Below are 12,965 nucleotides of genomic sequence, written 5' to 3'. Positions count from 1 at the left end.
TTGCATATCACATTTAATGATATATCAATATGCTTAATACGAAATATTTAATCAAGAAATTGCTTTAACTGGCAATGAATAAGATTCTTCAATTTTACGATGGTTCATCCATTTTGCCAGCATAACAATTTAATGGCAAAACACCCAGATCATTCACAATTCGACCTTCAACTTTCCCATTGCGCCCGGTCAGGTATGACACATATCGGAGAAAGTCTTGTCGGGTTTCCTAAAGAGTACTGTGATGTGTGGGTGTTTCATCAACAGTTTATTTTTATAGTGTAATATGCATTGTATTGATAAATATACAGGGTATACAAAAAAAGTGTGAAGAGGGCTCGTCCGGGATTTGAACCCGGGACCTCTCGCACCCGAAGCGAGAATCATACCCCTAGACCAACGAGCCGATGGGTCTCTATACGCCCATGGCCCGTCTGCTAGTAGACCCTACGGTTGATAAATTAGTTTGAATATTTCTTCAAGTAATGTGAAGATTCTGATCCCGGTACCTCACTATCAATTTCCCAATTTAAACGAAATTTTGCAAATTACTAAGGAGACTTTTATACCCAAATTTCTTTGCAATCTTCACTCATTTTTGGATATGAATAATTGCAATTATCGGGTAGCCATATGAAATTACATTAGAAGAATAAGAAATTATAAATCCTCCCATGACAGTACTCCTAGTAATTGCTTGCAGCTGTATAGGGAGCGGATCCATATAACACATTCCTTTTCAGGTGCCACATATTGTTGGTTTGCAGGAGTAGAAGCCCCACCTGCAGCACTAAAGACTGTCTACACATTTCTTCGCGGTAGTTCCGTTACTTTAGCAGTCTGCTGGAACCATCGGGTGCCCACTGTTTGTCGTGCATGTCCGGTTTCTTCACTACAAAATTGAAGATTTCACTTAAGTGAATGTGTGTGTGATGGTGACAATTTCGGCATTTGGCAATACGAGAAAATGTAAGGATATCATTTTATTTTGCGATGAAGAAACATGGCGGACCTCCTGAAGATGACGCTGATTGAAGATGACCCAAATAACCAGTGACGAAGTCGAGAATTATCTCGTGGCAATATCACGTTAATTATTTTCAAATCAAAGAACTGTTATATTACACATCATAAATCATAATGTGTAAAGGATCATAGTGTTTTTTTTCACCGGGAAAATTGAACTATAGAGGAGTTTGTTCAGTGGTATGACAGGTGAACATCATCAGTGAAGTTACTTTGAAATGGGGTCAGTTCAGATTCCATCGCGGACACTTGCCGCTTGCTGTGTAGGATTACTGTTGATGATGGTGTCTGGTAAAGGTAAGGCTTCTTTTGGTTATACAAATAACGGCAGGTACTTGTTCTGGTTCAAGAACTGTGCTCCGAGAAGGTCCACATATGAGCTTTGCTTACGACATTCTACGCGACTTTACTATAGACAAGAATTTCCATGTGAAGTAGCGAATCTAGTTCATATATTCAGTATTTTAAGTTCTCATATAATTGCTTACTTCAGCCTAAAAGTAGCCTTCCAGAGCCTTTCAGTCGGGAGTTATAAATTATTAAACTTGGTCCAGCACAATTCTTAAAATTTGCTGGAATCCTTATTACTCTCATGCATAACGGCTAATAAAAGAGGCAGAATCCATCCATATTTTAACCATTTGAAGAGGATACGTGGATGTTTTCAATATCTGAAGAGGAGCCTTCTAAAGATTTGCTTTAGGGAGTTACGAAATTTCAAATTCAGTTAAACCCTCGAGTAAACTTATTAAGTCGCACTCGCTAATAATTCATAAATTAACACGCGAATTCAGTTAATATATTTGAAGTTTGTAGGGGCCTGTTACTACTGTTCATAACTTCCAATTGAAGTAGCAAAATTAGTTTAAAAGTACATAAGACTAGTTAATTTTGCCTCACAGAAGCTTTTTAAGCGAGTTGAACGATCGGGGAGAAGTTTTGGTCATGCCCTGTTTCTCCTACCCATAAGTTAAAATTGAAGAACTGAAATGCTAATATTTCTCGAGTTTTAAGGGTGCGCGTTTTTCCTTCAATAGAAACCGTCTACATCCTTTCGTTAGATGGATAGAAATTTTCGAATGGGGTAAACCTTCGAGGAGACTAGATTGAGTTTTGGTTTTACCCAGTTACAGCGGCCTATAACTTCTAACTAAAACAGCGAAAGCAGCTTATATTTACAACACATTAATCTTACACATAGCGAGTTGCTTTCCTGAAACAGGAATCTTCCAAAATCTTTCCTTTGGAAGGTAAAAATGTTCAAATTTGTTTCAATCCTCGAGTAGATTTATAGTTTTAATTATATCCCAATTTCCTTACCCATAACTGGTAACCGAAATAGCGAATTTTCGACATTTTAAGAGTACATATGGATGGTTACTTTCTGTACAGAAATCTTCCAGAGCTTCTCATCTGGGAAACAAAAATTTCCAAAAGCGACTGAGCCTCCGAGTATACTTTTAAAGTTTTCGGGATGCATCATTACTCCTGTCTAGAACTTCCTACTGATACGGTGGAATTATCTCATATTTGCAACATTTTGAAGGTACATATAAATGGTTACTTCTTTCAAACCGTACCTTTTCAGACACTTTTCTTTCGAACATCATAATGTTCAAATTTGATTCAATCTTCAATTACATTAACAGAGTTTTGGTTATGTCCCGTTTCTTCTGCTCGTAACTGTATGCCAAAGTAGTCAATTAACTTCACATTTTCAGCATTTTAAAAACACATATAGATGATCATTTTCGCCCAACAGAAACCTTCTAGGCTCTATTGTTTGATTGATACAAATTTTCAAACTTGGTTGAATCACGAAGCAGACCTATTGAACCTTAGTGATAGCTCGCTACTTCTGCTCATAACTTCCAAATCAAGTTTTGAAATTAGCTCATATTTCTAATATTCTACGTGCACCTATGAGTGCTTACTTTATTTAAACAGGAAGCTCCTGGCGTCTTCCGTTGGGGAGTTTCAACTTTTCAAACTAAGTTAAACCAAAAGGAAAGTTTCTAACTCAAGATCATGTCTTCCCCTACTCATGGCCAGAACTTCGAAACTAATGTATAAATTGAGTTCATAATTTCAGCATTTTAAAAGCACATATGTATAAGCTCTTAGTCACCCATCAAATGAACAGTGAAGATGCTGTCTTCTCGGAATTACAATTTTTAAAATTTTTCAAACGTCACACCGACTCAAGCCAATTTTATTATAACCACTGCTCTTTTGAAAACCATTTACCAATCCTTGCTAAACTGTTTAGATTTCTCAAAGCAACAGAGTCTATAAAGCTCTTGTTGCCCAGTACCGCTATAGTACCTGTACCGGAATTTCTAATTTCTCTCTTTCGCTCCGAGCATTCGCAAATATGCAAATCGTCATTGATATATTCGAAAAAGCCAATAATAAGAAACAAATCGGTCATTTATGATTTCGAGAGTTTAAGGAAGAAAAGAAAGATCCAAATTTTGTTTTTTAACCAGTAAAACTCAAATCTAACAACTATTTTATAAAAATCATCGATTGTGGACATTATTTACTTTACTGAGACCTTGAAAAATGAATGTGAAGTTTGGTCAACAAGATGCAATCTGAAAGACATAAAATTTGACGTTTGAAGTTATGATTTTTACTGACTTTTATTTTCCCAATTACTGCTGTTATCCTTGTTCAATGCTGAGAGATAGAAGGAAGTACATCGATATAAGAATTTGAAGGAAGTAGATAATATAAACGCTAAAATATACAAGAATTTCTTCGTATTTATAATGCACAACAAGCAGTACTACAACAAAAATATTCCGAAAAAGGTGTTACTGGGCCAGTACCATTAAAATGAGCATAGTGCGCCTTGGAAAAAATGCGGAATACATTACTCCTCAGTCCTCACTTAGAAGGAATTGATTAGCTCTTGGGCGCACCTTTGACCAACTAACGGAGGCCTAACGGTACCACCAGAGAACCAACAACTAATATTGTTGTACTTCTCAATGAGAAAGAGATCGCGTGCAAGGAAATAATCATTATTTTTTGATGGGTGGTACCTTTGGCTTACATTGAGTACCAAACCCATTTGGTCATTTCAAAGATTGTATCAGATATGCAGGTACGGTACCACCTAAGAATTAGCACTTTGATAGGTGGTTTTTATGTACCAAACCCAGATGCAAAGAGGGTGTCATGTATTGACGCAAAATTTTCGTATGTTGGTGAAGGTACCAAAAGTAGAAAGTGACTGCACAAATAAAGAATTCTTGGTATTGTCATCGTACCGTACAAATTGGACATGGTACCGTTGGCTGGAAAATGCGCTTTAGTTTTAATTAGTCGCGTTACGAGGTTCCTTTACGTTCTTGTTTCATCTATTTGATCGCTTATGCAACACGAAAAGCTTTCATTCGGTACCATTGATAGAAAAAATTGTATGGTTTAGCTGTTTAATCATAGAGGGCAGTGAGCTGTTCTAAGTAGTTAATGAGAAGAACCACCCGTAGATGGCGACACAAAAATCTGAGAGAAAATGTTTATAACCAGGTGCTGTTGAGAACATTTTAATAATTCTCATTAATTCATGATAAATTATAACTGCACATGTGCAAACAATCGAGCATTGTTTTGTCACCTTACACCCGATTTCACTTCATTTTCTAGGACTGGGCATTTCCCCTCTCTTTTGCACGCAAAGGAAGATGTTGCATTACAGATAATGCAATTGCAACGAGAAGAATATTCGATTCTATGAATAAGTAAGAGGTCTGATGGCCTTAAGAGATCATTGGCACTTTTACATCGGATCAAAGTCATAGTCACAGTCACGGTCAGCCAGATTGGTGCACACGTGCCAAAGAGAGCATGAACCTCTGTTGTATGTAATTGTTTAACTGTTTTTTTGAATATTTATCGGAGCTATAATGACTCCTATGGTGAATGTAACATCATTCATATTGAGTTTATGTTAAACTTCATTGGTGGTATTTTTGATGGAGTTGACGTTTGACGCTGTTTTGACATTTTTGTTGCTGTGGGCGGGATAAATTCGGGAAACAATGCAGATGAATGCAAATAGTCGTAAGAAAAGCTGGAGAATATTAAAATCATTTGCACCTGCGTGGAATGCTGTTCATGGCCCTGCGAACTACGTTCTGCTGCTTATATTTGAAGATTTGGTTACAATGCGGCATATAGAATCCGACAGATGGCGCTGATAAGATATTCTCCTACAAGCTCAATATACTGGTCGTTGAAATCGTGACCTCTGATCTCTCAGAAAGCGAGGTTTTTCCAGGAGAAATTCTCATCTTTTTTGTTGTTTAAAAGTAAAATCCACGTTTCTTTTAAATAATTCGCGTACTGCATATATTAACTGCATCTGTTGCTGTATCAAGTAAAAGGTAAAAGCTACCGTTCGGAAATTGGCATGTAAACCATATGGCAATCGTTGGGTAAACAATAAGCATTACTGCTTTTTCTGGTCTGTTATAACCTAGTGGTATTTTATTACTAACATTGTAAAAAATGCCTGAAGCATCGCACAAAAATTCCCTTTTGGTTCAAAATTAAAATTCGCGCCTGTCTATAAACTCTAGTAGCAAAATGAACTGGTATTTTTGATATATTGAGGGTATTCTGAGTGTGTCAGATTTTACGTGATAGCAAAAATCTCAAAACCTTATAGGTACCTTTAACTACCGAAGAAGAACCTTCTAGACTCTTTTGCTTCCATGTCAAAAATTCGCAAATTTGGTTGAATCCTCAAGTAGATATATTGTTTCTCGATGGTGCATGTTAAATTGGATCGTGAATTCCAAATAAAGTCGCGAATTGAGCTGAAGTTTTCAACATGTTTAGAGTATATATGGGCACCTTCAAGAACCGAAAAAAACCTCCTATACTCTCTCGTTTAGGGATTAAAAATTCGTAAACTTTGATGCTCCCTCATGTGCACACATAGAGTCTCGGTGACGTGCTGATACGTATGTTCATAAATTCCAAATAAAATACCGAAATTGAATTCATACTTTCAGGTTATTTAGAGTATATGTAACCTGAGCCTGAACTAACCTTTAGGCGCTTTAGTTTTTGGGTTAAAAATTCGTAAATTTAATCAAATTTTTGGATCTTACTTTTATTCTTTACATTTGAAGCTTTCGTAATGATCTGCCCCTTTTTTCCATAATTTTCAGATTAAAGTGTCAACTGAGCTCATATTTTCAATATCTTATATGTACATATAGTTGGTTATATTCGCTATCGAAAAATATTCTAGCAATTTTTATCTGTTAGATGCAAATTTCAAAATTGCATTGAAACCTCTACTAGACCTTTTACGTCTCGATAATCTGCTACTTCTGCCCACAACATTCAAATAAAACCGCGCAATTTGGTTCATACTCTCAACACTTTAAGGGCATATGTAGGCCTTTACTGTTGCCATACAGTAACCCTCTAGATCTTTTTATTTAGAAGCTGCAAATTTTTAAACTTCATTGAACTCTCGAGTAGACTTTTTTAGTCTCAATCTAGTCTTACTACACTTAGACATAAAGTTTAGCGTATTCGGTTCATATTCTCAGTGCATCAAGGACACATTTAGGCCCTCATTGCTTGTCAAATAAGAATCTTCCAAGTACCTACAATTGGGAGTTATAATTTTTTAAACTTTTTTGAACGCTAAAGTAGAATTCTTAAATCTCTAACAAGTCTTTCTGCACTTAGCGATAACTTTTAAATAAAATAGCAAACTTCTACCATTTTTCTACTACTTGAACGGTATACATTATAGTATAGGCCCCTAGTTAGGCCATGTAAGAACTTTCTAGATCTTTGTATTTGAAAGTTACAAGTTTTAAAACTTAGATTAGATATTTGGATTTACTTGTTAAGATTTGCTGCAGAGTTTTCTTCCATTTTACACTTTTTTTAATCTAACAATCTTTTTTATCAATCTAACAGAGATTTATGAGTGCAACAGCTTCAATATTCCTTATTTACCTCATAATCTTTCTTCTCCTTAACGAAAGACACCCGTAAAAGTCCCCAATAACACAGCTTTCTCCATTCACTTTCCCTCACGCCTAATTAAATTACAACTCCGCTTATTATTATGCACCTTTGTTGGCAACGACAAACAACACAAATATTGTTTTTAACTTAGCTCAGGTCAGGACATGATATTTCATTACAGGGTCAGCCGATTTATACCACAACTCCTTCATATCACCCAACTCAGCTAATCAACCCAAAGCTTTATTGAAGTCTATTGAAAGCACCAACGAGCCAATCGGGGAGTTTTCCCCTTCTGACGTAATAGAGGGTAGCTCAGTGCATAAGGAGAGGGTGGAAAGATCCGCAGATCCAATATTATCAAAGACTTCTGCAGGAGATACTCTGATTTTGTATAAGAACATAGAGGATGCCTTTGAGAGCAATGATGTGGAGCTTTCAGGGAGGTTGGGGAATTTTATTCAACCCTCGAAAACGGTAAGTCCTGTAATATTTTAAAGCAAAATCTAAGAGTGAAAATAGCAGGATAAAGATGGTTATTTTGGGGGATTACACGCCACCTCAGGGCCGGCTTCGGGGGAAGGGCGTGGGGCTCTGCAGGGCCGGTCCCTGCACGAGCCCCAGGATATCACCCCCACTGCGACAGTGACGACTTCTGCTACCCCCTCGATTAATCTTGACAAACCCCGCCAGGTATTTTTACCCCCAACAGTGTTTATAATTTGTCATTTTCTAACTGTCTTTAAGGCTAATCCGGATATTCAGGATATTATTACCGGACTAGTGAAGTTGCTTAATGGAAATGTCAATGTGCAGACCAATACTGCTCCTGGAGGTATGGGGAGACCTCTGCGACCTGTGTCTACACGAATAAATAACCGGGGACCCCCTCAGATTACTGATGTTCCGGATTTGCCGCCTGATTTCGATGTGCCTGCCCCTCCTTTACCACCTCCTCCAATGTCAACCCGACACCCTTATCCCTTTGATTTACCCCCTAATAATATGTCCCCTAAAAGACCCTATGGGGGAACTGGCATCCCCTTAGGAGCTGAGGGAGGAGGCAAGAGACCTGGGTAAATTTTATTGAAAAAATAAATAAAAATGAAATTTAATGTGTTTTTTCAATTTAAGTTTTTACCGACCAGTGACGATCCCCCCATGGCATAGGAGGCGGCCCTCTAAGCGCCCCAATCCCAACATTCCCCATTACAGGCCAATGCCAACTATGAGTAACTCTGACCTCATTAGCCTCACTTCCGAAAAGCCTCAAGAAGACATTTTGACTCTGGATTTAGGGTCGCAGTTTGAGGGACCTCATGACAACCCTCATGATAATTCCCACGAAAACGCTCATAATAGCCCTCACGAGAGTCCTAAGGATAGCTCTCATGAGGACCATCAGGATTATCCTCATGAGGAGAGTGTACATAGTGAGTTGGTGGTGGATAGAGAAGAGGAGGGAGATACAAGGGCGGATGGGATTGAATCTGTGCACCATGAGGCAACAACAAACTCTATTCTGGATGTTTCTGAAGGGGTAGATTTGGAGACTGCGGAGTTTGAGAGGAACAAGGAGAAAAACCCCAAACCTGAGAAATCTACTAAGGTTAGGGAAATTGGAGGTTTGACCCCAATTTTTTAAAACTCTTGGGGTTTTTTAATTGGATCTTACTTGGGTCATTTTAGGGGTTAGAATTTTTCTAGTATGCCATAATGTTTAGGGCCGTAGTGAAGGAATTTCTATTAAGTGTGAAATATAAAAAAAAAATACTTTTGGAAAATCTCGTAATTCTTTGGAAAAGATATAACAATACGAGGCCGCTGGCTTTTAGATGCATTTTTTAATTTTTTAGAAATCAGGGGTGTACTCAACGCGATTCTTAAAAATTATGAAAACGTTTTGGAAACTTCTGCACGTTATTTTTCTAAAATTGATTAATTTCTTTAAAAATATGCCACGTCCTTGTATCCTACAATTTTGTTTGCTGCCTATAGAATCGAGGAATTTTCCATCTTCCTCTCTAAAAATCAGGGGTTTACTTAAATATTCTAAATGTCCTTTAGTAAAAAATTCTCTTTTTCAGATAATAACTCTGTATTTTATTTATTTAGGTTACTCTAGTAAAACCGACAATGAAGACGAATTTATCCATCCTCGAAACACCAATTTCTTTGATTACGGAGGACAGTATTACTCCCTCTTTTACTTCAAATTCATTCTCCTCCTCCTTTTCCTCCTCCTCCTCTCTTTCCAGTAAGAACAGCTCTATTATATCTCCATCCAATGTCTCCAAAGAGGCTATTTCGACTACTGAAATAGCAGCTACATCAAATTTCATAGAGTCTTCAATAATACAACCTTCAGTATCATCAATTATTCCTTTAATTGAATCTTCCATTCATGAAGGTACTCTAGAAGCTTCCGTAGCGTCTGCCCCTGATTCAGCTTCCTCTTTAAATCCAAGCAGCACTGAAACTCCTAGTCTTAGCGCTCCACTAATACCCTCTCTTTCATATTCCTCTCCTGTCTCCTCCTCCCCTTCCTCCTCCTCCTCCTCCTCCTCCTCCTTCTCCTCACTTGAAACATCTACAGCACCTCCCATTGAGTACAGACCTCGTCCAGGTATCGTCCTGGATGATACAGAATATAAACCTGGAAAAATCAATCAGCACCAGCCCATTATCACTAGACCCCCAGTGAGTGCCATTGGTGATGTTTTCGACATCACAGTTTCAGCAATTCAAGGCCAGGGTGAAGCCTCGACAGCCTCCGGACATCCCTATATCATTCCTGGTAAGATTCGTCATTAAATCCTAGAAGAGGATTTTTTTTTTATATGATTTATTTGGAGCAGTTGAGCTGGATCATTTGGGGAGTCAAAGTGATGTAATCACCTCCCCAATGGGGAGTGAAGGGTTTGTTTCAATAGACGGTAAAAGGACATATTTGAATTTATTCGGAGAGAACCCAGAACCCACTTCAGTGGCTGCAGTGGGGGTTAAACCCAGTGCACCATCAAATAACCAGGTCGTGCAAGGAACTAGTTTTGTGGAACAAGAAAAGCCTGTGAAGCCCAATTATGGATCTGTGAAGCCTGCGAGGAGACCTCAGTTTGGTAGGCCTAGGCCTGGTCAACAACCTCCAGTAAGGTATTCCTTTTTATCTTCTTCTTCTCACAGAGAAACGACCTCAATGGTTTCTACTACAGGATTGATACCTGTATTGTTGGAGACGATTCTACATGTGATGTGTCTCAACACGAGATCTGCAGGACTGAATCTGGGGTCAGTGCCTGTCACTGCCGCCCAGGAACAGCCCGCAGGAAGCACAGAGACCCCTGCAGGAAAATAGTTTCCGTTCTAGTCTCCTTAAGAGTGGACAGAATCTACGAACGAAGAATTGTATGGGCAAACGAACTTTTGGAGAAAAGCAGCGACAGCTACGAGCAGCTCTCCTTTGAAGCAGAAAGGGCTGTAAGTTTCTCATATTTCCCCGTGCCTTAATTCAGCTCTTAAACTCTTGAATTGTAGCTAGAGTCTGCCATGTCCATGACGCCCTTCAGCGACGAGTACCTTGGGTCTAAAGTCAATAATATTTATCAAGGAGATAGGTCTCAGGGACATGCAGGGGTGTTCGTCAATATTACATTGCAGCTGGAGGAAAATGCGGATACTTCTCGCCCTTCTGTGAGAGGTGATATACAGAAGCATCTGTTGGGGGTAATTCAGAGGCGCAGCAATAACGTGGGCAATAGTGCTTTGTGGGTAGACAGTCCTCCTGGATCAGTGTCAAGTTTGCAAGGTAAATTAATTTCCTATTGAAATGATCTTCTTTGTGCAGTCAACTTCAGAGTATTTTCCGGAATTTTTCAATAAAATTCTCTTATAGATCTGGATGAATGTTCTTCCCCGGACCTACACGACTGCCACGCCCAAGCGGACTGCGTCAACACCTTCGGCAGCTTCAAATGCGAGTGCCGAGACGGGTTCAGAGACCCCTGGGGAGACAACAAGCACAGGGCGGGACGCCACTGTGAACAATGCCCCTCTTCCCATTGTAACAATAGGGGGGAGTGCAAATACTCTAATGGCCAGGAAATCTGCTCGTAAGTAACGGAGATAGAGAAAATTACTGCGACGCCTGGTGGGCGAAAGGGAAACGTAAGAAGCATGTTTGTATAATGCTTTACTTGCGGTTCGCAGCGCCCTCACTCGAACCAAAAGTTAAAATAACAATATTGTCAACTTCACCTTTTTCTATAATAGCTGCACCGGCAACTACTATGGTACTCAATGCGAACTGGATGGAGAGGTCCTAGGTGTGGCTATAGGAGCTAGTGTTGCCGCTATCATAATTATTGGTCTGACATTAGTGTGCCTAGTCATGTGGAGGTGACTGTTTTTGACGTTATTCATTAACTTCATTCTGAAATTTAACATTTGACAGCCGCAAGTGGAGTAGAGAACAAAAAGCTGCAGTAGGAAGTCCTGTGTTCGGTTACATGGCAACAGCAAGCAATACTGTCAAAACCCCAGTGATGGGGGCGCCACCGTATCAGCTAACCCTCGAAGACCGCCTGCGTTGGGCGCAGATCGCTGACGTTATGGCGCAAGCCAATCACTATGCGGTAATTCCCTTTTGTCTTTTAATAACCTTAACCTTAAAATTTCCTGCGTTGCAGCCCGAACCAGGCTTAGCTCCTACTCGTCCTTCTTCGGCCATGTTCGGATACCCAACGTTGCCGATAAACAATACGCTTCAACGGCATCCTGCGTCGATTTACGGTGGCGCCACTGGCGCTTTGCCTCCAGTGCCCATGCCGAGGCTGACTTTGCAGGTGAGTTTTTGTTGTTTTGTTGAAGGAGTTTTGAGGTCAATTTTGGATTTTTTTAGGCACAGTTGGCGAGTAAAGCTGCCAGTGTTCAAAGTATGAAGCATTTGGATAATAGTAGTTCTAGCGAGGAGGAGGACAAGATCGATTTGTTGGGCAGGAACTTCCATGTACCGAGGCCGAAGAGTAGGAGTAATGCTTCTATTGCTGTGAGTAGTGAGTCACTCCTCCTTTTCTCCTTTTCTCCTTTCTCTTCCTCTTCCTCCCCTCCCTCTCTATATCCTTTTTTATATGGTTCTCTCTCTCTTCCCCGACAGAACCAAAGCGGAATCTACTACGACGTGGACTACGACCAAAACGAGATCTACAAACCAGGTGGAATTCCGATGAGTACGTATGGCCGAGCACCGTTTTTTAGAAACTCTTAGCCGCCACTAAACACACGTCAAACCACCATAAACACCCTGTATATAGTTGCGCGCTACCAACCGCTCCCACTGACTAACTGCGCAATTTTGTGTCTTTAGAGGTGTTGACCGGGATCGGTGGCTGTAGACTTAATAAGAACGACTACGATTTTTGGCTCTACGACGACTTTCACTCTGAAAGAAAACGAGGGAAAAGTCCCACGACTTCCTTATGACACGACACTGTTTTCGAAATAAAACTGACAAGAAAAATTTGTTTAGATTAGAAAATTAACTCTAAAATAGCTCAAAACATTGTGGACTCTCGTGCAGCCGTCATCCGACGGTCATCCGACGGTCATCCGACGTGACTATCATTACTTGGAATGGTCTGAAAAATTATTCAAACCTTAACAATCGAGATCGAAACCATTCGATATCAGTTGAATTTTAGTCATCCGAATGGGCATTTTATCGCCGGATGACGGATGCACGAGCGAATGCTTTAAACATCAGTAGACTGTTTTACTAAACGTATTTCTAGGTACTTTTTGGTAGGTTTTAAGGTCTGTACTATCTTTGTATATATATTTTGCCCATAAGAGGTACCACTAATTTTATTTATAAACATGGTTCTTTAATATATTAGTTATGGACAATGATAATGTGTTTTTGCTCCTTTTCTGAC

General features: G+C 39.4%; 3 protein-coding genes and 1 non-coding gene across 5 annotated transcripts in view; 2 read left to right on the top strand and 2 right to left on the bottom strand.

Annotated features, from left to right (window-relative positions):
• The window catches only part of RpS12 (ribosomal protein S12), a 274,064-nt gene that overhangs the window by 223,030 nt on the left and 38,069 nt on the right, over window positions 1-12,965 (bottom strand). The window lies entirely within an intron of this gene.
• Window positions 1-12,965, top strand: part of spdo (sanpodo) — a 75,926-nt gene that overhangs the window by 58,022 nt on the left and 4,939 nt on the right. The window lies entirely within an intron of this gene.
• Window positions 335-406, bottom strand: TRNAP-CGG (transfer RNA proline (anticodon CGG)). Its single transcript has one exon. It is a non-coding gene; the product is annotated as a tRNA-Pro (tRNA).
• pwn (pawn) lies at window positions 793-12,936 on the top strand. 2 transcript variants are annotated; one of them, XM_066393052.1, is made up of 16 exons: window positions 793-1,323; window positions 7,217-7,512; window positions 7,561-7,728; window positions 7,783-8,111; window positions 8,170-8,644; window positions 9,151-9,832; window positions 9,894-10,188; window positions 10,248-10,512; window positions 10,570-10,840; window positions 10,928-11,144; window positions 11,305-11,430; window positions 11,486-11,666; window positions 11,721-11,876; window positions 11,933-12,079; window positions 12,188-12,260; window positions 12,398-12,936. In XM_066393052.1, the coding sequence occupies exons 1-16, from the start codon at window positions 1,245-1,247 to the stop codon at window positions 12,511-12,513; spliced, it is 3,876 nt and encodes a 1,291-aa protein (XP_066249149.1). In that variant the 5' UTR covers window positions 793-1,244; the 3' UTR covers window positions 12,514-12,936. The 2 variants fall into 2 exon arrangements, with proteins under 2 accessions (XP_066249149.1, XP_066249148.1); XM_066393051.1 differs by having other exon boundaries at window positions 7,558-7,728.

This window comes from Euwallacea similis, chromosome 9, assembly GCF_039881205.1.
Source record: "Euwallacea similis isolate ESF13 chromosome 9, ESF131.1, whole genome shotgun sequence".
NCBI classification, from domain to species: domain Eukaryota; kingdom Metazoa; phylum Arthropoda; class Insecta; order Coleoptera; family Curculionidae; genus Euwallacea; species Euwallacea similis.
This window is presented reverse-complemented; position numbering and strand designations above follow the sequence as displayed.

What these genes read in the sequence shown, in the direction of transcription:
- pwn (XM_066393051.1), top strand. Translation starts at nt 1,245, where the DNA reads ATGGGGTCAGTTCAGATTCCATCGCGGACACTTGCCGCTTGCTGTGTA. An exon ending in GTGTGCCTAGTCATGTGGAG is followed by an intron (nt 11,431 to 11,485) that starts GTGACTGTTTTT and finishes AACATTTGACAG; the next exon opens with CCGCAAGTGGAGTAGAGAAC. An exon ending in TGCCGAGGCTGACTTTGCAG is followed by an intron (nt 11,877 to 11,932) that starts GTGAGTTTTTGT and finishes GGATTTTTTTAG; the next exon opens with GCACAGTTGGCGAGTAAAGC.